At 36.1% G+C, this 21,614-nt stretch overlaps 3 protein-coding genes across 3 annotated transcripts; 2 read left to right on the forward strand and 1 right to left on the reverse strand.

Annotated features, from left to right (window-relative positions):
* Nucleotides 1-2,257: 2,257 nt before the first annotated feature.
* Nucleotides 2,258-4,309, reverse strand: LOC127900668 (uncharacterized). The gene is made up of 2 exons (XM_052435857.1): nucleotides 3,730-4,309; nucleotides 2,258-3,375 (listed from the first exon to the last, which is right to left on the reverse strand). The coding sequence occupies exons 1-2, from the start codon at nucleotides 4,307-4,309 to the stop codon at nucleotides 2,258-2,260; spliced, it is 1,698 nt and encodes a 565-aa protein (XP_052291817.1).
* Nucleotides 4,310-9,536: 5,227 nt separating this feature from the next.
* LOC102622862 (21 kDa seed protein) lies at nucleotides 9,537-10,522 on the forward strand. The gene has a single exon (XM_006478073.4). The coding sequence runs from the start codon at nucleotides 9,669-9,671 to the stop codon at nucleotides 10,338-10,340; it is 672 nt and encodes a 223-aa protein (XP_006478136.2). The 5' UTR covers nucleotides 9,537-9,668; the 3' UTR covers nucleotides 10,341-10,522.
* A 6,280-nt stretch (nucleotides 10,523-16,802) lies between these two features.
* LOC102621677 (21 kDa seed protein-like) lies at nucleotides 16,803-17,802 on the forward strand. The gene has a single exon (XM_006478069.3). It carries the CDS (start codon nucleotides 16,927-16,929, stop codon nucleotides 17,596-17,598), a length of 672 nt encoding a protein of 223 aa, XP_006478132.2. The 5' UTR covers nucleotides 16,803-16,926; the 3' UTR covers nucleotides 17,599-17,802.
* Nucleotides 17,803-21,614: the final 3,812 nt, after the last annotated feature.

Below are 21,614 nucleotides of genomic sequence, written 5' to 3' on the forward strand. Positions count from 1 at the left end.
AAGGGTGCGTGGGTTGACGAGCTGTCAGGTGTGCTATGGGCATACAGAACAACCCACAAAACCGCAACTGGGGAGACACCGTTCGCTTTGGCTTTCGGACATGAAGCGGTCGTACCGGCTGAGGTAGGAACGACCACACACCGGACAGATTATTTCAATGAACAGGAGAACGACGAGCAGATATGTTTGAATCTTGATCTGCTAATGGAGAGGAGGGAACAAGCAGCCGAGCGATCGGTCACTTACCAACAGAGGGTTGCTCGGTATTATAACCAGAAGGTGAACATACGGCAATTCAGGGTCGGAGACTGGGTACTAAGAAGAGTGAATCAGAGCACCAAAGATTCGACTCAAGGAGTGCTGGGACCGAATTGGGAAGGGCCGTATAGAGTCAAGCAGATAGCGGGGCCCGGAGCTTACAAGCTGGTTCGCGCGGACGGCCACGAAGTGAAACGCCCATGGAACGCAGCACACCTCCGAAAATACTTCTAGTAAGACTTGCTCACATTTTAAAGCAATTTCTGCTCATGCTGTTTATCTTTTATTTTTATGTTTTATGTCCGAACAATTTCATGTAAGTCAAATCCTGCCATTAATGGAACGTCGACGAATTTCATTCGCTTGAAACCGAAAAAATCCTAAGGCATGCAAAGGCTCGCCAAGTCTCAGAGCCTGTCTTATGGCGAGACAGAAGCCAAGCATGCCGGGATCTGCTCGGCCACGAGAAGGCAGCAGAATCCAAATCGTTTAAAGAAAATCCTAAGGCATGCAAAGGCTCGCCAAGTCTCAAAGCATGTCTTATGGCGAGACAGAAGCCAAGCATGCCGGGATCTGCTCGGCCACGAGAAGGCAGCAGAATCCAAATCGTTTAAAGAAAATCCTAAGGCATGCAAAGGCTCGCCAAGTCTCAGAGCCTGTCTTATGGCGAGACAGAAGCCAAGCATGCCGGGATCTGCTCGGCCACGAGAAGGCAGCAGAATCCAAATCGTTTAAAGAAAATCCTAAGGCATGCAAAGGCTCGCCAAGTCTCAGAGCCTGTCTTATGGCGAGACAGAAGCCAAGCATACCAGGATCTGCTCGGCCACGAGAAGGCAGCAGAATCCAAATCGTTTAAAGAAAATCCTAAGGCATGCAAAGGCTCGCCAAGTCTCAGAGCCTGTCTTATGGCGAGACAGAAGCCAAGCATGCCAGGATCTGCTCGGCCACGAGAAGGCAACAGAATCCAAATCGTTTAAAGAAAATCCTAAGGCATGCAAAGGCTCGCCAAGTCTCAGAGCCTGTCTTATGGCGAGACAGAAGCCAAGCATACCAGGATCTGCTCGGCCACGAGAAGGCAGCAGAATCCAAATCGTTTAAAGAAAATCCTAAGGCATGCAAAGGCTCGCCAAGTCTCAGAGCCTGTCTTATGGCGAGACAGAAGCCAAGCATGCCGGGATCTGCTCGGCCACGAGAAGGCAGAAGACTCCAAATCGTTTACAGAACATCCTAAGGCATGCAAAGGCTCGCCAAGTCTCAGAGCCTGTCTTATGGCGAGACAGAAGCCAAGCATGCCAGGATCTGCTCGGCCACGCGAAGGCGAGCAGAATCCCCAAGCATACCAGGATCTGCTCGGCCACGAGAAGGCAGCAGAATCCAAATCGTTTAAAGAAAATCCTAAGGCATGCAAAGGCTCGCCAAGTCTCAGAGCCTGTCTTATGGCGAGACAGAAGCCAAGCATGCCAGGATCTGCTCGGCCACGAGAAGGCAGCAGAATCCAAATCGTTTAAAGAAAATCCTAAGGCATGCAAAGGCTCGCCAAGTCTCAGAGCCTGTCTTATGGCGAGACAGAAGCCAAGCATGCCGGGATCTGCTCGGCCACGAGAAGGCAGCAGAATCCAAATCGTTTAAAGAAAATCCTAAGGCATGCAAAGGCTCGCCAAGTCTCAGAGCCTGTCTTATGGCGAGACAGAAGCCAAGCATGCCAGGATCTGCTCGGCCACGCGAAGGCGAGCAGAATCCCCAAGCATACCAGGATCTGCTCGACCACGAGAAGGCGAGCCGAATCCCAAGCATTGAAGAATCTTCGGAGGCATGTGGCAAAAACCATGAGCCAAGCCGGAATCCGCTCGTCTAGACAGAGACAAGCAGATTCTCAAACAAAAATTAACTCATAATTACAACACAAGAAAGTAATCAAAAAATATCCTTATTAATTGGTTAATGATTAACAGAGGGGATAATCTTCATGAACATTGTCCATTACAACAAAAGAAATATATCAAAAAGACGGCGGATCTGTGAGCCGAGCAGCACCGGTTGGCTGGACCTCCTCAGGTGCGGGGGGGGTATCGCCAGTTGCGTCCGGGGGGGTGCTCGCCTCGCCAACTTCAGCAGGGACTCCACGAGGAGGAGAGTTTTCCTCCTCAATCACGATCGGCTCCACCCCCTCGGCATCTTCCTTGGCCGCCTCCCCATCCATATGCCGAGCAACGCCAGCTGCAAGGTCATCCATCTTGAGGTCAGGGTGTTGCTTCCCGAGGACGGCCATGATGCAACGATAGGAATGCCGGAGTCCCTGGTCGTACTGGTTGTCGGCCTCCCTCTCCAAGTTCTCGACCTGAGCTCGGTGGGAGTCACGGAGAGACTCGAGCTGAGCCTCATACATAGCCTTCTGCCTTTGCAGATCCTCCTTGACCTTGGTAAACTCCTCCTCGAGGGTAATGGCTTTTGCTTGAGCAAGTGATTCTTGCTCTATCAGCTTCAGATTCTCGAGATTCAGCTCCCCTGCTTTCTTCTCGGCAACGTCAGCTCTGTTCGTCGCCGACTGGATATCCTCCTTCATCTTCCGGTCGTAGCGGCCAACCTTAGCCTTGTAATAGGTGGTCATGCAGCTGAGGTGGAAAGCGCTATGCTGCATGGCCCCCACCAGCTCACCCAAGGTGCGGCCGTCAAAGGCCTCCAGGTCCCTCTTGCTCACGGATTTAGTTAACTCATTGAGGTAAGGGACCAGATGTTCTGCTCGGCTGTCCGGTAAGCGAGGTCGAGGCCCGACAGGAGGAGAAGAGGTAGCAGGATCTGTGGCTACTCCACTAGCTTCCCCGACTTCTACAGGAGCCGGAGGTAAAATCTTCAAGGGTGGGGCCTGCTGCACGATGTTGGCCCGCTTCGCGGTAGGGGCATCCTTACTCTCGTCCCTCTTCGTGGTCGGAGGTCGAGAACGTTTTCGGGTCAGAGCCCCAATCACAGCGTCCTCCATCCTATGGCCAGGAAGTATCAAGTGAGACTCGAGCAAGTTGTATGTGGATATCAGTTCCCGGCTCGAGCAGGAATTGACTAGCACAGCCTCAACCCGTTTGAGCGGGCCGGGTCGGAGTGGGAAATGAACGCCCCAAGAAACTACAACATAAACAGACACTTGGTTAGAAACAAGCCAATGAAACAAGAACAATTATGGATACAAGGCATCTGGAGCGAGCAGGCAACCTGGGACCGTGAAACGGGGTGGGACCCGATAATCCTTCCCATCCATTTGTGCGACCTGACCCCAAGGACCCCCAGCAAAAAAGAACTTTCTCTTCCAATTCCCACCACCACCAGTAGGGAGGTCGGTTATAGGTTTTCTGCTCTTGGTGCTAGATTGGAAGTAGTACCAGCCGGCATCTTTGGGGCTGCTCTTTAGCTGGTACAGGTGCTTCACCTCATCAACCGTGGGCTCGCTTTGGCAACATCTGTCCCACAATATGAACAGACCAGAGAGCACTCTCCACCCGTTGGGATTCAGCTGACCAGGAGCTAGATTTAGCCCGTTAAGTATCCGGGCAAAGTAAGGTTGCAAGGGACACCTCAGCCCGTACTTAAAGCTGTCCAGATACAGGGTAACATATCCCCTAGGAGGCCGGCTGTGAGCATCCTTCTTTCCCGGGACCTTGAGAGGTATCTCGCCAGGAATGCTATACCTCAGCCGGAGGTCCTCGAGCTCATCAAACGTGGTCGTGCACGTCATGTAATCAATAGCATAATCCCGCGATAGGGCTCTACCTCCTATTGTACTCCTCCCCTCTGGTCGCGGCGCCCCCGATGGGGACGCCTCACCAGAATCATCTCCTCGACCCTCACTCAAAGTATCCTCGGAGCCAGAAGGTCCATCCTCACCATTACTCCCGCTTGTAGAGGTCGTTTGGGGAGACATGCTCCTAGCACTAGTCCTGACACTAGGCCTAACAGGCTCTAAGGGGACCTCGGGGTCAAAGGCGGGATTGGTGAGCAGACTAGGCAGGAAGTCCAACTCGTCGTCATCAACCTCAACGACCTTCTCTTTGCCTTTCGACATCCCCTAAACTCTAACCACAACACCACCAACTACTACCCAAACGAAAGAAAAAAGAAGTTATCTACGAACTATTCGAAACCGAGGAGAGAGAAGTAATACCTGAAGTACCGCTTCAATCGGAGAAAGGCAAGGAGGGGGGGCTTCGTGCCGGAACTTCTTTGCCGGAGAAACAGAGACGTAGACGGAGACAGAGTGAATGGTGAATATGCCGTTCGAGAGGATTTGGCTTTCCAAATGAGGACGGACTCTTGGGTTGCCAGCATATAACTGCGCCGAATCCCGAGGATCTCGTAACCGTCGGTTTGAAATTCAAATGGAGGGGGGGATTTCTGCCACGTCACCTCGTCCGCAATTAAATGCGACATGACTCCTGGCAGCCTTTTCCAATCCCACGCGAGCGAGTACTATCGAGTTTCTACTGCTGGTCCACTACATTACCCAACACCAGAAACTGGGGGACCGGTGTTTGGGAGGGATACTGTTTGGGATAAATGCGTCGAAGGGACCAGGAATGACGAGCAGATATCTGATGGCGGAGTTCTGCGAACCGGTGTGTTCCGTTAAAGCCTGGTGCGTGGAAGAACAGGAGCAGAAATATCCTGCTCGTCCACGATGTTGTCGTCCGCGAGGCCAATTTCCTATAAGAGGCATAAGGCCATTCCGGCTAGAGATCGAGAGGCGAGGAGACCCGGTCGACGGCAGTTGGCAAGACGTGCTTTCCAGCACGAGAATCTAGGCACAACAGCCACGCTTTCCCCAGACCCGCGACGTAACACGCAAGATCTCACAGAACCATGACAGCCACACTTTCCCCAGAACCGTGGCGTAACACGCAAGGTCTCACAGAGCCATGGCAGCCACGCTTTCCCCTGAACCGTGGCGTAACACGCTAGATCCCATGTTTTGCCCATAACGCAGCAGTTGGAGTCCCATACCGTCTCGAAAAGAGCGGAAGACTGAGATTCCGAGGAAGCCTATAAAAAGGTAGCCAACGAAGGTAAAAGGGTTGGCATTCTGGAGATTAGAGGAGGAAAAACCTAAAAAGAAGAGAAAACCACAAAAAACGCCATAAGACCTGTGGCAAGCTTTTCCCGAACCTTCATATCTGACTTGAGCGTCGAAGGGTTTGCGCCGGGAAAACAACCAGCGTACTCTGACTTATCTGTGTACGCAGGGACCTCTGGAGAAGAAGCCTGGCGAGGAGACCTCCTGGTCGTGACGAAGTTGATCGAGCAGAGATCCTGATCGTAGAACGAGGAGAACCGGAATCTCGCATCAACAATCATCATTGTATGAAGAGGGTAATCCACAATTTACCCCTCAAACAGTTGCTGAAATTTAGCATTTGATCTCATAAATGAATAAAAGTAAAATTTACCTTGTTCATGTCATTGCTTAAGAGATTTAAAATAACTTCAATTTTTTTTTTTTTGACTTAGTGCTCTCACCCTCATATTTATGTGCATATTTAAGATTTCCTTGGATGAAAAGCAATGCTTCTTGTGGCTATAATATTTTGGGATGGAAGGGCGTAAAATAAGGATAGTTAACTTTCTCTTTAATTCCTAGGGTCTATGCCAGTTTTAGTCTTTGTATTTTCAAAAAATCATCCAAAACTTCTTGGTTGTTAGTCTCTCATAGTTGGATTTACTTTAATTAGATAAAATGGTAGTTTTGTTATAATAAAACTTAAAATTCAAATAAATTTTACGTGATACATTTTGAAACATATAGAAATAATAAGCGTAATTTAACAGCCTAAGGGTACTTGACATTCTATTTGGGTAACCACTTGAATTCGAGTCTTGGGGAGGTAAGAACTAGTGCATATCATGTAGTAATCTTTATTTTTACCATATGTTATATTATAATAGCCAAAATTGAATAGGATAGTTTTACAATGTGAAGGGGGAGAGTGAGAGAAAGAAATGTTAGGACAATAATATCTTGGTGAAAACTATCACTTACAATTTAGGAACATTCATGTTGTATTGCCAAGAATCAATAATAAAAATATGCGAAAGCATATCTGAATCAATAATGCATGATTATTCTGTAAAGTTATAGTTAGCCTTCTAAATCAAAACTTTCTTCTAGAGAATCCTTTAATTTTCTTTGTACACTCTTTTTGATGATAGGATGTTGTTGTGCAAATTTTATTGAACTCGCAAGCGCACAAATATATTGTAGAATAGACTAATGGTGACGAGTGTCGATCTTACGAGGAGATGGATTTTAATTGTGTATAAAATTAATTTTGTAAATGGTGGTTGGATCTCTGGTGAAATTGATTTAGAATATTCTAAAACAAAAAATATTTTCATACTTTTAAATTTTTATTATGATTTAGTAAAATATTTTCGTATTAGAAAAAAATTCTAATTTCTTATAGAGGTCATGACTCTTATTACATGATAAGGTAGTGTCATCTCACTCGCACATAAATGCCGCTCTAATATTACATTGAAGCTCATGAATTTAATTTATAATAAAACACCAACTCAATAATTACGAGTCATTTTAAGCTAATAATATTAGCTTACAAATATTCTTAGCCAATGTGTGATTTTTTCCTTTGCGTAGGACGCGCCAAACCTGGCAAGTGGCAGGTCATTATTGAACGGAGAAGGAGAAAGGGACTTTTGAACTTAGAAAATGGCAAGTCCTCTATTGTTAGGCCCACCACCTGTTCATGCCCCCACAAAATTCTTTTACCTACTGACGACTATTAGTGCGGAAACAAATCATTTTTATGTAAGTGGCTAGTTATTTTTCATTACCAGCTTTAATTAATGTCAAAAACGTCAAAACGTCAGATGATATATTGCCGATTGGATAAGTAACCACCAACTCTGTGGCGAAGATTAAGTCACGAGTTACTTATTTTTATTATCTCTGTTTGTCAATTTTTTTTTTTATTTTGTACATATTTCCTCGGTTATCTTTTTTGCATATTCTGTGTATTTATAAATTGTGATGTCTATGGTTTTGTTATTTCGCACGTTCAATTGCTGATGCATACATATATTCGAGTGTGGACCATCATACAAACTAATAATTCTCTGAAGTCGCTCTCATCCAAATGAATTGGAGTATCAGATATAAATAATTGTAATAAGATACACATGATGAATACTTTGTATAAGATACAATAATTTGATAGTTGAATTTACACACTGAGTTGAGTTGTGCTCATTTTCTCATAATTTTTGTGTTATGTACATATTTATAATTTGTACCTTTAAGTTTTAATTACTTTTATGGTACATTTATTAATTGTTAATCAGAGTAGATTTGAATAAAAATGAATTAGAATAGGAATGATAATTAAGAATAAAAATAAATTATTTACTTCAGTTATAGGAATCAGAAATGAAATAAGTATATTCTCATTTATGTGTTTAACTTATTAAAATACCCTTAGTTTATCATTGTCATTATTTTTATTATTTATTATAATAATTTTCATTATTATTATTAAAAATTATTGCTAATAATAATAACCATAATAATTATAATAATCATAACAATAATATATATTTTTATCCAATAATTATCAATTAAATCTTTTTTAAAAAATGGGCAAAATATTCCGAACTATAATCAAATCTCTTAAATCTGGCATTATTGCCTTTTCGTAAGAAGCCACGGTTCTTTCAATATCGACGTACGAATTTTCATCTTGTCAATATATTACAGCATGATTATTGTCGTGAATTATTATTTATTGTACCGTGGCTTTTGCCTTATAAGTAAGAATCGTCATCTTATGCGACTTTTGAATAAATTGTTGTGTGAATAAAACAAAACAAAAAAGATAAATAACTGTTAGCCATTTCTGGATTATAATTATCTTCGCATGTCAATGTACTACCTAGTTCAATATGCGAGGTGAATTTCATCCCATTGTAATTGCATATTCTAGAGGCAGTTGGGTTTAAAATATTACGGTTCCACGTCCATGTAATTCAAAACTTTGCAGTGGGTCACTTTATGAAAGATTAAAAAAGAAAAAGAAATAAAAGAAAGGATTTTTCCAATTTACTTCTTATAAGAGATTTGGACGTGTACAAAAATTTGTTTCTTATTAATCGATCAGATATGATTCTTACCATATTTGCATCGCAAGTAATTCAATATTGCAATTAACGGATAATGAGTAGGATTTCTTATTGGATACTTACCATCCCCGCCCAGGATGACAGAAATTTCAAAACCTTGATCAAGATTTGTGATCCCATGGCGATAGTATTTGGCCCATAATTTTGAGTATTGAATGTAGGGAAGTTGGAATTCAATATCGAAATTTATCTATTTGATAATCAGGATGACAAATCCAAGGATATTTAATCAAATGTTTTTCAAGCAATTTTATTTGATTGATCACTTGAGTTCAAATTTTAAAGAAGCAAGAATTAAATTAAAAAATTGATTGGTACTTTGTCCACCTTTTGCTTTTTTATTAAATAATTTTTTATGAAATTTCAGACACTGGAAAAATCCTAATCATGATCGCATTTCAACAGATAACTTTTCCAATTTTTAGTTATACGTTAGTTTCTATTCAATTTGATATTTGTCAATTAGATATTTGGGAAAACAATTGCACTGGAGAATGAATCATTTTATTTTGTATATATTTGGGTGTTAAATGTTTGCATTGGTTATAATTTTCGAAAAATAAATGTGACTAGATTAACAAGTGTTTCACAAAATATTTCGGAACACATTTTCTTAAGAAAAAAAATTTAAGTTCTCAAAATTATTATTCGCTTTAGTTGTTTGCCTTATGAAACAATTTTTTTTCCCCTAAAGGCAGACACGATTAATTACTTGATTTTTTTCAATATATTACATTAGATAGTATAATAAAAATACTAATAAATAGATACACTACAAATTGTTTAATGAATTCGAACCAACTATTTTTATAATAAAAATACGAAAATGGTTTGAAAGAAGTCAAACCAAACAAAACCTAGTTTTAGAACCAAACTAAACCGAAATATTTCATTTCGGTTTGGTTTGGTTCATAAATTCGATAGGTTGATATGTTTTATGGCTCGTCTTCAGATAGAAGGTTGAATCACACAGGAATGCAACTTCGACACCAAAAATTAATTTGAATAAATAAACGAAATAAAAATATCGTTATCATGCATGAGTTTGGGATAAATGTTAAGAAATTGACAATTTGAATAAAGAAAATAAGAAAAAAGAGACTCAATCAAGCATGAGCTTTGCTTGGAGCTACTTGAAAGACCTTGCACCTAAGCTACTCTAGCTCTCTATAAATTCTAACTCTTCTTCACCGAATGCAACGCGCATCAAACAGATATATAGCTTTGAAAACAACAAAATGAAGATTTCATTAGCAACAACACTCTCTTTCCTTATCCTTGCCTTGGCCTCAAACTCTTTGTTGGTCTTGGGCACCTCATCAGTTCCTGAACCTCTCCTTGATGTCAACGGCAACAAGGTCGAATCCACCCTTAAGTACTACATAGTCTCAGCCATCTGGGGAGCTGGCGGTGGTGGAGTTAGCCTACACGGTGGCAGAAACGGATATTGTCCGCTGGACGTTATCCAATTACCTTCTGATATGCAAAATGGAATCGAATTAACACTGTCACCGTATAACAATTCTACAATTGTCCGAGAATCCACTGATCTCAACTTGAGATTCTCAGTGTTGCTATCTGGACGTGACTATTGTAACGAACAACCGTTGTGGAAAGTTGATAATTATGACGCTGCATCAGGCAAATGGTTTATAACAACCGGGGGACTTGATGGTCATCCTGGAGCTGAAACTTTGCTAAATTGGTTTAAGCTTGAGAAAATTGGAAATTTTCCAGGTACATACAAAATCGTTCATTGTCCATCCGTTTGCGAGTCTTGTGTAAAACACTGCAACAACGTTGGCCGTTCGTTTGAGGATGGCGTTCGACGTCTGGTTCTGGTTCGTGATGATGAGCCGGCATTTCCTGTTGTGTTAATTCCCGCTACAGAAAGATCAACGTCTGTGTAATCAATGTACCCTAACCAGCTAGCGGTATTATTATTCTAAATAACGGACCAGGCTAGCTGCTCTTTAATCTCTAGGATTAAAATTATGAATAAGAAACCCTGTGATCCTTTCGGGGTTAATAAATTCTACTGTTGGTGTATACCTTATGAAAATCGAAATCAAGTGTTCTTTGTTTTGATTCACTGCTTCTTTTTTCTTTTCTTCTTTTTGGAATTCTGTTTCTTGCCATTAATGGTGATCATTAATTAGAGGTTAAAGCTCGGTCTTGATACTGATCATCGCAAGCTTGAATAAGAGTGGAAAATGCAAAAAGTCAGGTGATTGATTATTTTGCTGACTAATGTTTTAATGGATAAGCACCGACAAACTCTGTGGCAAAGATTAAATCACGAGTTTCTTATTGTTACATATGCGTGTGTGTACAGTGGCGAAGCTCGCATATTTTTTTGGGTGGACTATATTTTTTAAAAAAATGAAATTTATTTCTTAAAAAATTTGTTTTATACAAACGAAATTAAGCACACTACATAACCAAAAATCTAACCATAAAACTACAAAAAATATAATGTAAATAAGAAAAAAATTATCAAATATTAAATTTGTTTGTTTTTATTTTTTATAAATATTAATAAAATAAATTTATAAATTATAATTTTTTTAAAAAAAAACAAACCCGGGCTGCACCTTTAGCTTCGCCCCTGTGTGTGTGTATGTATGTATGCATTTTATGTTAATAAATTTATCTTGTTTCTTGAGGTTTACTTTAAAAAAAAACTGCGCACAAAAGTATTAATAATTTGAAAGGGCGCGATTCCTCAAATTATGAGGGAAAAAAAATTATTAATTAGCACAAAAATAAAAAAAAAACGCATATGTACAAGCGTTTACACGGCTAAGCTTTCAACTTCAATTTATTTTGAATTTTTTGCTTTATAGTTTCTTCAATCTTCAATTTAATCTCAATTATTGATTAAGAAAAATTGATCATCAATGAATATAAAAATTATTTCACTCAACTTTTACCAATCAACCATTGTTTTTAAAATTATTAAGAAGATAAAAAAAATTCATCAATCCACCTTTTTTTTCCTTATTTTTGGAATAAAATGGAATAAGTTGAGGATTACAATTGTTTGAGATATATTTTAAAGATCATCATTGTATGAAGAGGGTAATCCACAATTTACCCCTCAAACAATTGCTGAAATTTAGCATTTGATCTTATAAATGAATAAAAATAAAATTTACCTTGTTCATGTCATTGCTTAAGAGATTTAAAATAACTTCAATTTTTTTTTTTTTTTGACTTAGTGCTCTCACCCTCATATTTATGTGCATATTTAAGATTTCCTTGGATGAAAAGCAATGCTTCTTGTGGCTATAATAGTTTGGGATGGAAGGGCGTAAAATAAGGATAGATAACTTTCTCTTTAATTCCTAGGGTCTATGCTAGTTTTAGTCTTTGTATTTTCAAAAAATCATCCAAAACTTCTTGGTTGTTAGTCTCTCATAGTTGGATTTACTTTAATTAGATAAAATGGTAGTTTTGTTATAATAAAACTTAAAATTCAAATAAATTTTACGTGATACATTTTGAAACATATAGAAATAATAAGCGTAATTTAACAGCCTAAGGGTACTTGACATTCTATTTGGGTAACCACTCGAATTCGAGTCTTGGGGAGGTAAGAACTAGTGCATATCATGTAGTAATCTCTATTTTTACCATATGTTATATTATAATAGCCAAAATTGAATAGGATAGTTTTACAATGTGAAGGGGGAGAGTGAGAGAAAGAAATGTTAGGACAATAATATCTTGGTGAAAACTATCACTTACAATTTAGGAACATTCATGTTGTATTGCCAAGAATCAATAATAAAAATATGCGAAAGCATATCTGAATCAATAATGCATGATTATTTTGTAAAGTCATAGTTAGCCTTCCAAATCAAAACTTTCTTCTAGAGAATCCTTTAATTTTCTTTGTACACTCTTTTTTATGATAGGATGTTGTTGTGCAAATTTTATTGAACTCGCAAGTGCACGAATTTATTGTAGAATAGACTAATGGTGACGAGTGTCGACAATGAAAATTATTTATTTTAATCATAAAAATTTAAATTATTAATTGAATATAAGTAATAATAAAATATAAATGAATCTTATGTTATTAATTTAATATAAAATATTAAAATAATATTATTATTTTTTATATAATACAATCCACTATACACCAAACATAATATTGCAGTATAGTTTAATACATTATAATACAATGCAACCTAATACAACATAACTAATGCAGTACAATACAATACATTACCGCGCGCTGAACGTAAAGTAACATCAAATAATCCTATGCAAATGGAAATAAAATCTTAATTATTAATTTGAAATCTTCTGTACAGCTTCCTAGAAATTTCTAATCATTTATGAGATTGTCATAAATTTTTCATATGGTAAGCCTTAAATGTACCTGATTTATACACAAAATTTGATAAGTAAACTTCTTACAAAATATAGTATTTTTCCTTGTTATTAATAGTTCAATTGGCGGAGTATAATTATCAATTAGTGGACGACAACGGGTGAACCGCTATGGTTCAATTGGCAAATTTCGTGAAAGTATGCATGGGTCGTTGGGGCAAATCACAAAATAAGTACCGTAAAAGAGCTGATAATTCATATGAATAAATACTCTTTTAGTTCTTACTTTTTTTTTAAAGTTGTTTAAAGTTTCAGTTTAGTCCTTATTTAAAAAAAAAAGTATCTTAAGACATCTCTATTATTAAATATGTTCCATTCCTACCCTTACTTATTCTTTTCTTTACAATAATACCCTTGCATAATATTTTGGGATATTTGATAGAAAAATTATAATTTATCAAATTACCTTAAAAGTAACATAAAAATTTACCAAACTTTTATATTATTATCTTACTTTCAGGATTAATTTTGTAAATTAATTTTTTATGAAATAATTATTAATAAGATTGTTTTAAGCATAATAAATACTACTTAAATTGGCTGATATTAATTTATTTTTAAATAATTATTAGCAAATTTATTGCATGAGTACAAAAAATAATAATTCTTTGATACTAATATTTATTAGTTAATTTGCCAACAAACAGTCATTGGTTGATTTACTAAAATTAATTTTTTTCAAGATAAATTAGTTAATGTAAAGAGTAATATTGAAAGGATACAATTTTAAAAATAAAGTAAAAATTAGTGTAAAAATGTAATATATCTAACTGTAAGGGTGTTTTAAGGTACTTTTAAAATATAGGGACTAGATAGATATTTAAGTCAAAATTATGGAGACCATATTAACATTTACCCATTTGTATAATATCCATTTACTTACTCAATACATAATTAACTAATTACGGGGCATATTTTTAGTTGTGTCCTTGTTGCTTGTAGAATGAAATTCAACGACCATCAGTTTAAATTCATAGCTCAACTACTCAAGTCCTTCACAGTCTAAATTTGTTTGTATTAAGTCAGTGAGTAATGAATTTCACCGTTAAAAACATTGAAAACGTTGACATAAATATAGAATGATAATTATACCCCCTATATCTCTTATTAATGATTTACAGTCCATTTTCCTCCTTTTTTCCCTTTATTATCACGTTAAAAATCTTACAGTTTGGTAAACAATAACAATAGACTTCTTTTAGTTCACAAAAACATGATAAAAAGCTTCTGAAATCTGCACCACAAAAATTAAAAGTTGCTTTTACTTTTTATTTCGAGAAAAAATCAATTCACGTCATATGCGAAAGAAACATGGCTACGAGATATTGGCTTGGGCTTGTGTACACCAAGGGGACAATGAATGACGCAAGTCACGACGGATGGCTGTAGTTTTGTCTTCCCGCCAATCGCGATTGTACATCAGTCCATTTAAAACAATAGTTGCACCATAGTTTTGCCCATCAACTTGGCATAGGTTTTGCATTATTTATTGTGTAGGGACGATATAGATGTGCAAGACTATTTCTAGCTTAAAATCAACGTGCAGGGGAGATAAAATAGGTATACAATCAGTGGGTGAAGCGAAGAAATAAGGATCACATTAAAATGTTAAATATCATTCCCAATCAACATTAAATTTATGGTTGTCATATTGTGATATTGAAGTTCATGGACCCAATTTATACTCAAATTAAAATTAGCTCAAGAGTGGAGGGTAACATGGTTATTGTCAGCCAACTTGGGATATTTTCCTCAACAATCCCAGTAATGAGCAAGCTAGCAGGTGCAGAAGCTGAAAACTTTAGCTGCAGGGATGCGTGTGTATGGAAAACAATTAAGATAAATTTTATTGTATTATACAATTTGTTGATGTAATGAAAGACTCTATGCCATTTTTAATAAGTTTATTCATCATATGTGAAGGTATCCAAATCAATAAGACTTATAAACACACCCAAAAAAGATAAGTTGTAATAAAATTATAATAGACATGTAGAAATTTAAAGGTGCAGTGCATGATTAGAGTACTTATAGTAAAAATTAGGATAGAGAGAGCTATATATATACTCAATTTGTTAAAATGAAAATATTACTATCAAACAAAAAAATATTTTCGTACTTTTACATTTTTATTATGATTTAGTAAAATATTTTCGTATTAGAAAAAATTTCTAATTTCTTATAGAGGTCATGACCCATATTACATGATAAGGTAGTGTAATCTCACTCGCACATAAATGCCGCTCTAATATTACATTGAAGCTCATGAATTTAATTTATAATAAAACACCAACTCAAGAATTACGAGTCATTTTAAGCTAATAATATTAGCTTACAAATATTCTTAGCCAATGTGTGATTTTTTCCTTTGCGTAGGACGCGCCAAACCTGGCAAATGGCAGGTCATAATTGAACGGAGAGGGATAAAGGGACTCTTGAACTTAGAAAATGGCAAGTCCTCTATTGTTAGGCCCACCACCTGTGCATGCCCCCACAAAATTCTTAGTGCGGAAACAAATCATTTTTATTTAAGTGGCTAGTTATTTTTCATTACCAGCTTTAATTAATGTCGAAAACGTCAAAACGTCAGATGATATATTGCCGATTGGATAAGTAACCACCAACTCTGTGGCGAGATTAAGTCACGAGTTACTTATTTTTATTATCTCTGTTTGTCAATTTTTTTTGCATATTCTGTGTATTTACTAGTTGTGATGTCTATGGTTTTGTTATTTCGCACGTTAAAGTGCTGATGCATACTGCATACATATATTCGAATGTGGACCATTATAAAAACTAATAATTCTCTGAAGTCGCTCTCATCCAAATGAATTGGAGTATCAGATACAAATAATTGTAATAAGATACGCATGATGAATACTTTGTATAAGATACAATAATTTGGTAGTTGAATTTACACACTGAGTTGAGTTGTGATCGATCTTCTCATAATTTTTGTGTTATGTACATATTTATAATTTGTACCTTTAAGTTTTAATTACTTTTATGGTACATTTACTAATTGATCATCAGAGTATATTTGAATTAAAATAGATTAGAATAAGAATGATAAATAAGAATAAAAATAAGTTATTTACTTTAATTATAGGAATCAGAAATGAAATGATTATATTCTCATTTATGTGTTTATCTTATTAAAATACCCTTAGTTTATCATTGCCATTATTTTATTATTTATTATAATAATTTTCATTATTATTATTAAAAATTATTGCTAATAATAATAACCATAACAATTATAATAATCATAACAATAATATAATTTTCTCTCTCTCCTTTTGTTTTTCGCTATTTTTTCTGTCTTTTGGCATTTTTTTGGCTTTTTCTCCTCTTCTTGTCGTTTATTCTTATTCTGTTTCTTCTTTGTCTCTTTTTCTTCGTTACTTCTTCTTCTTCTCATTTTTAAATTTCTGTTTTCATTTTTATTTTTCTCTTCTTTATTTCTTCCTCTTCTCTGTCTATTTCAACTTCAAATGAACAAATTAAAAACGCCGTCAGAGCTGCATGACGATCGAGAAAGCGATTAAGATGGTACTGCTCGATCACATTGGCGACTGCTGTTCTGATTTGTGCTGAAGCAATTTTGATTGCCGGAACAAAATAAATTATAAGTTTCGGGTTGCCGTGACTTTTAATTATTTTTTGTATTTTATATTTTTAATATTTAAATGAAAGATAAAGTTAAAATAATGAAATTTGGATGGGTACTTTAGGAAATTTCGGCAATGAAAGTCTGATTTAAGAATTAGATTCCATCCAAATCATATTCTCAATTTGATGCGGGTCAGATAGAAGGCTGAATCACACATGAATGCAAGTTCGACACCAAAAATTAATTTGAATAAATAAACGAAATAAAAATATCGTTATCATGCATGAGTTTGAGATAAATGTTAAGAAATTGACAATTTGAATAAAGAAAATAAGAAAAAAGAGACTCAATCATGCATGAGCTTTGCTTGGAGCTACTTGAAAGACCTTGCACCTAAGCTACTCTAGCTCTCTATAAATTCTAACTCTTCTTCACCGAATGCAACGCGCATCAAACAGATATATAGCTTTGAAAACAACAAAATGAAGATTTCATTAGCAACAACACTCTCTTTCCTTATCCTTGCCTTGGCCTCAAACTCTTTGTTGGTCTTGGGCACCTCATCAGTTCCTGAACCTCTCCTTGATGTCAACGGCAACAAGGTCGAATCCACCCTTCAGTACTACATAGTCTCAGCCATCTGGGGAGCTGGCGGTGGTGGAGTTAGCCTACACGGTGGCAGAAACGGATATTGTCCGCTGGACGTTATCCAATTACCTTCTGATACGCAAAATGGAATCAAATTAACACTGTCACCGTATAACAATTCTACAATTGTCCGAGAATCCACTGATCTCAACTTGAGATTCTCAGTGTTGCTATCTGGACGTGACTATTGTAACGAACAACCGTTGTGGAAAGTTGATAATTATGACGCGGCATCAGGCAAATGGTTTATAACAACCGGGGGACTTGATGGTCACCCTGGAGCTGAAACTTTGCTAAATTGGTTTAAGCTTGAGAAAATTGGAAATTTTCCAGGTACATACAAAATCGTTCATTGTCCATCCGTTTGCGAGTCTTGTGTCAAACTCTGCAACAACGTTGGCCGTTCGTTTGAGGATGGCGTTCGACGTCTGGTTCTGGTTCGTGATGATGAGCCGGCATTTCCTGTTGTGTTAATTCCCGCTACAGAAAGATCAACGTCTGTGTAATCAATGTACCCTAACCAGCTAGCGGTATTATTATTCTAAATAACGGACCAGGCTAGCTGCTCTTTAATCTCTAGGATTAAAATTATGAATAAGAAACCCTGTGATCCTTTCGGGGTTAATAAATTCTACTGTTGGTGTATACCTTAAAATGTAATTTCTTGTTGAACATGAAAATCGAAATCAAGTGTTCTTTGTTTTGATTCACTGCTTCTTTTTTCTTTTCTTCTTTTTGGCAAATCTGTTTCTTCCCATTAATGGTGATCATTAATTAGAGGTTAAAGCCACGTCTTGATACTGATCATCGCAAGCTTGAATAAGAGTGGAAAATACAAAAAGTCGGGTGATTGATTATTTTGCCGACTAATGTTTTAATGGATAAGCACCGACAAACTCTGTGGCAAAGATTAAATCACGAGTTTCTTATTGTTATATATGCGTGTGTGTGTGTGTGTGTATGCATTTTATGTTAATAAATTTATGTTGTTTGTTGAGGTTTACTTTTAAAAAGAAAACTGCGCACAAAAGTATTAATAATTTGAAAGGGCGCGATTCATCAAATTATGAGGGAAAACAAATTATTAATTAGCACAAAAATAAAAAATTGTGTATGTGTGTGTGTATACGTATATGTACATGCGTTTACACGGCTAAGCTTTCAACTTCAATTTATTTTGAATTTTTTGCTTTATAGTTTCTTCAATCTTCAATTTAATCTCAATTATTGATTAAGAAAAATTGATCATCAATGAATATAAAAATCATTTCACTCAGCTTTTACCAATCAACCGTTGTTTTTAAAATTGTTGAGAAGATAAAAAAAATTTCATCAATCCACCTTTTTTTCCTTATTTTTGGAATAAAATAGAATAAGTTGAGGATTACAATTGTTTGAGACATATTTTAAAGATCATCATTGTATGAAGAGGGTAATCCAAAATTTACCCCTCAAACAATTGCTGAAATTGGGCATTTGATCTCATAAATGAATAAAAGTAAAATTTACCTTGTTCATGTCATTGCTTAAGAGATTTAAAATAACTTCAATTTTTTTTTTGACTTAGTGCTCTCACCCTCATATTTATGTGCATATTTAAGATTTCCTTGGATGAAAAGCAATGCTTCTTGTGGCTATAATATTTTGGGATGTAAGGGCGTAAAATAAGGATAGATAACTTTCTCTTTAATTCCTAGGGTCTATGCTAGTTTTAGTCTTTGTATTTTCAAAAAATCATCCAAAACTTCTTGGTTGTTAGTCTCTCATAGTTGGATTTACTTTAATTAGATAAAATGGTAGTTTTGTTATAATAAAACTTAAAATTCAAATAAGTTTTATGTGATACATTTTGAAACATATAGAAATAATAAGCGTAATTTAACAGCCTAAGGGTACTTGACATTCTATTTGGGTAACCACTCGAATTCGAGTCTTGGGGAGGTAAGAACTAGTGCATGTCATGTAGCAATCTTTATTTTTACCATATGTTATATTATAATAGCCAAAATTGAATAGGATAGTTTTACAATGTGAAGCGGAGAGAGTGAGAGAAAGAAATGTTAGGACAATAATATCTTGGTGAAAACTATCACTTACAATTTAGTAACATTCATGTTGTATTGCCAAGAATCAATAATAAAAATATTCGAAAGCATATATGAATCAATAATGCATGATTATTCTCTAAAGTCATAGTTAGCCTTCCAAATCAAAACTTTCTTCTAGAGAATCCTTTAATTTTCTTTGTACACTCTTTTAGATGATAGGATGTCAGAATGAGTAGAACGAGAGTGTGACTTGGGGAGCATAACCACTTATATAGACAACTTTTCCTGTTGTCTTTAGGTATTTCTATTTTAGTCCATCATATAAATAAAATTACCCTTACGTATCTACATATTAAAGGACCACGCTGATCATATGCGTTTAAGCCCATATTACAGAAAACCTTAATAGATCACTTTTAATTGAGCTTAACTTTAATATCACAGTTTGCAACACATAATTATTTATATATAATCCCAACATTGGATTAAGGATCCAACAATACTGGGGCTTTATATATAACCTTATAATTATACTTTGCAAAAGTAACCATAGAGCTTAATGTTACTGTCATTATCAAAATGTATTTACAACTAATTCAGTCCATCAATCATACCAACATATGATCAAAGCGACCTTCATTACAACTATCGTAATTGGACCCATCAATGATCACTCTACCAATACAACTGAATGTCATGGATCATGATGTCGATGTGTAGCATGAAAATTTCGTGCAATGTAATCTTAACATGCATATTTCCAATTGGTCCACCTTAACATGAGTGAGATCAAACCATAATAAAATCAGAGTGTGAATAAACTAAAACTCTGTTTCTGCAGTAAATAACCAAAAAAACATAAACTGAAATAACAGAAAATTATGTGTAACCTTATAATTATACTTTCTAAAAGTAACCATAGCGCTTAATGTTATTGTCATTATCAAAATGTATCTACAACTAATTCAGTCCATTAACCATACTAACATAGGATCAAAGCGGCTTCATTACAACTATCGTAACTCGGCCCATTAATGATCACTCTGCTAATACAACTGAATGACATGGATTATGTTGTAGATGTGTAGCATGAAAATTTTGTGCAATGTAATCTTAACATGCATATTTCCAACTGGTCCATCCTAACCTGAGTGAGATCAAACCATAATAAAATCAGAGTGTGAATAAACCAAAACTTTGTTTCTGCAGTAAATAACCAAAAAAACATAAACTGAAATAACTGAAAATTATCTATATTATAAGAGTATCTAAAATCACAAGCTCCCACCAAAATTGAATTAATATCCTTTAATGACAAGAGACCCATACGAGAAATCTGCTCGTGAAACATTTTGGGTGGTACTCTTTTAGTAAGCGGATTTGAAATAATGGAGTTTGTGTCGATTTGCTCTGTAGACAATTATTTACTCTGAACTCTTTAAGCTAACAAATAGGAACTTAATGTCTATATACTTCGACTTCTATGAGCTCACATTGTTATTAGAATACAAAACTACTGACTTATTGTCACAAAATAACTTGAGTGGTCTATCAACACCAACTAATATACACAGCCTTATGACAAAATTCTACAGCTATAATTCATGATTTGATGCCTCATAACATGCTATGAACTCAGCTGCCATTGTAAAAATGCTATAAGAGACTGTTTGGCTCTCTTCTAAGATAGATGTAGCATGAAATGAAATTCCTACTATCTTAGTATTCAGCAAAATCAGAGTTAGTATACCTTATGATCTTAAGCTTATCTAACCTTTGATATATGAGCATGTAGTCTTCTGTTTTCTGTAAGTACTGCACGATCGATTTGATTGCTTTCCAATGGTTTACTCCTAGATTTCTTAAATATCTACTTAACATTCCAGTAACGTATGCAGTATTGGGTCGCATACAAACTTGAGTATACATTAGACTTCTTACTGCTAACATATAAGGAATCTTCTGTATTTCTTTCTCCTCAAAATCGTTCTTAAGGCACTAATTGAGACTAAACTTGTCTAACTTAGCCACAAGGATATCACTTGCTTTACAATCTTGCATGCTATATATCTTGAGAATTGTTTCAATATAACTCTTTTATGAGAATTTAAGAGTACTTGTGAGTGATCTCAGTGTATCTATATACCAAATACAAAAGAGGCATATCCAAAATCATTCATCTCAAAATTCTCAGTTAGAAATCTCTTAGTATCGTGCAATAAGCCTATATCATTGTTGGCAAGCAAAATGTTATCGGCATATAAAACTAGAAATATGTATATACCCCTATAGAACTTATGGTATATGCAATCTTTAGCCAAATTCATCTCAAATTGAATGATATAATCACTTGATAAAACTTGAAATTCCATTGTTAAGATGCTTGCTTGAGCTTATAAATGGATTTCTTAAGTTTGCAAACCATATTCTTTAAGTCTCCCCACACAAAGTTTCATATCTACCCCATATAGGTC

This window comes from Citrus sinensis, chromosome 3 (genome assembly GCF_022201045.2).
Source record: "Citrus sinensis cultivar Valencia sweet orange chromosome 3, DVS_A1.0, whole genome shotgun sequence".
NCBI classification, from domain to species: Eukaryota; Viridiplantae; Streptophyta; class Magnoliopsida; order Sapindales; family Rutaceae; genus Citrus; species Citrus sinensis.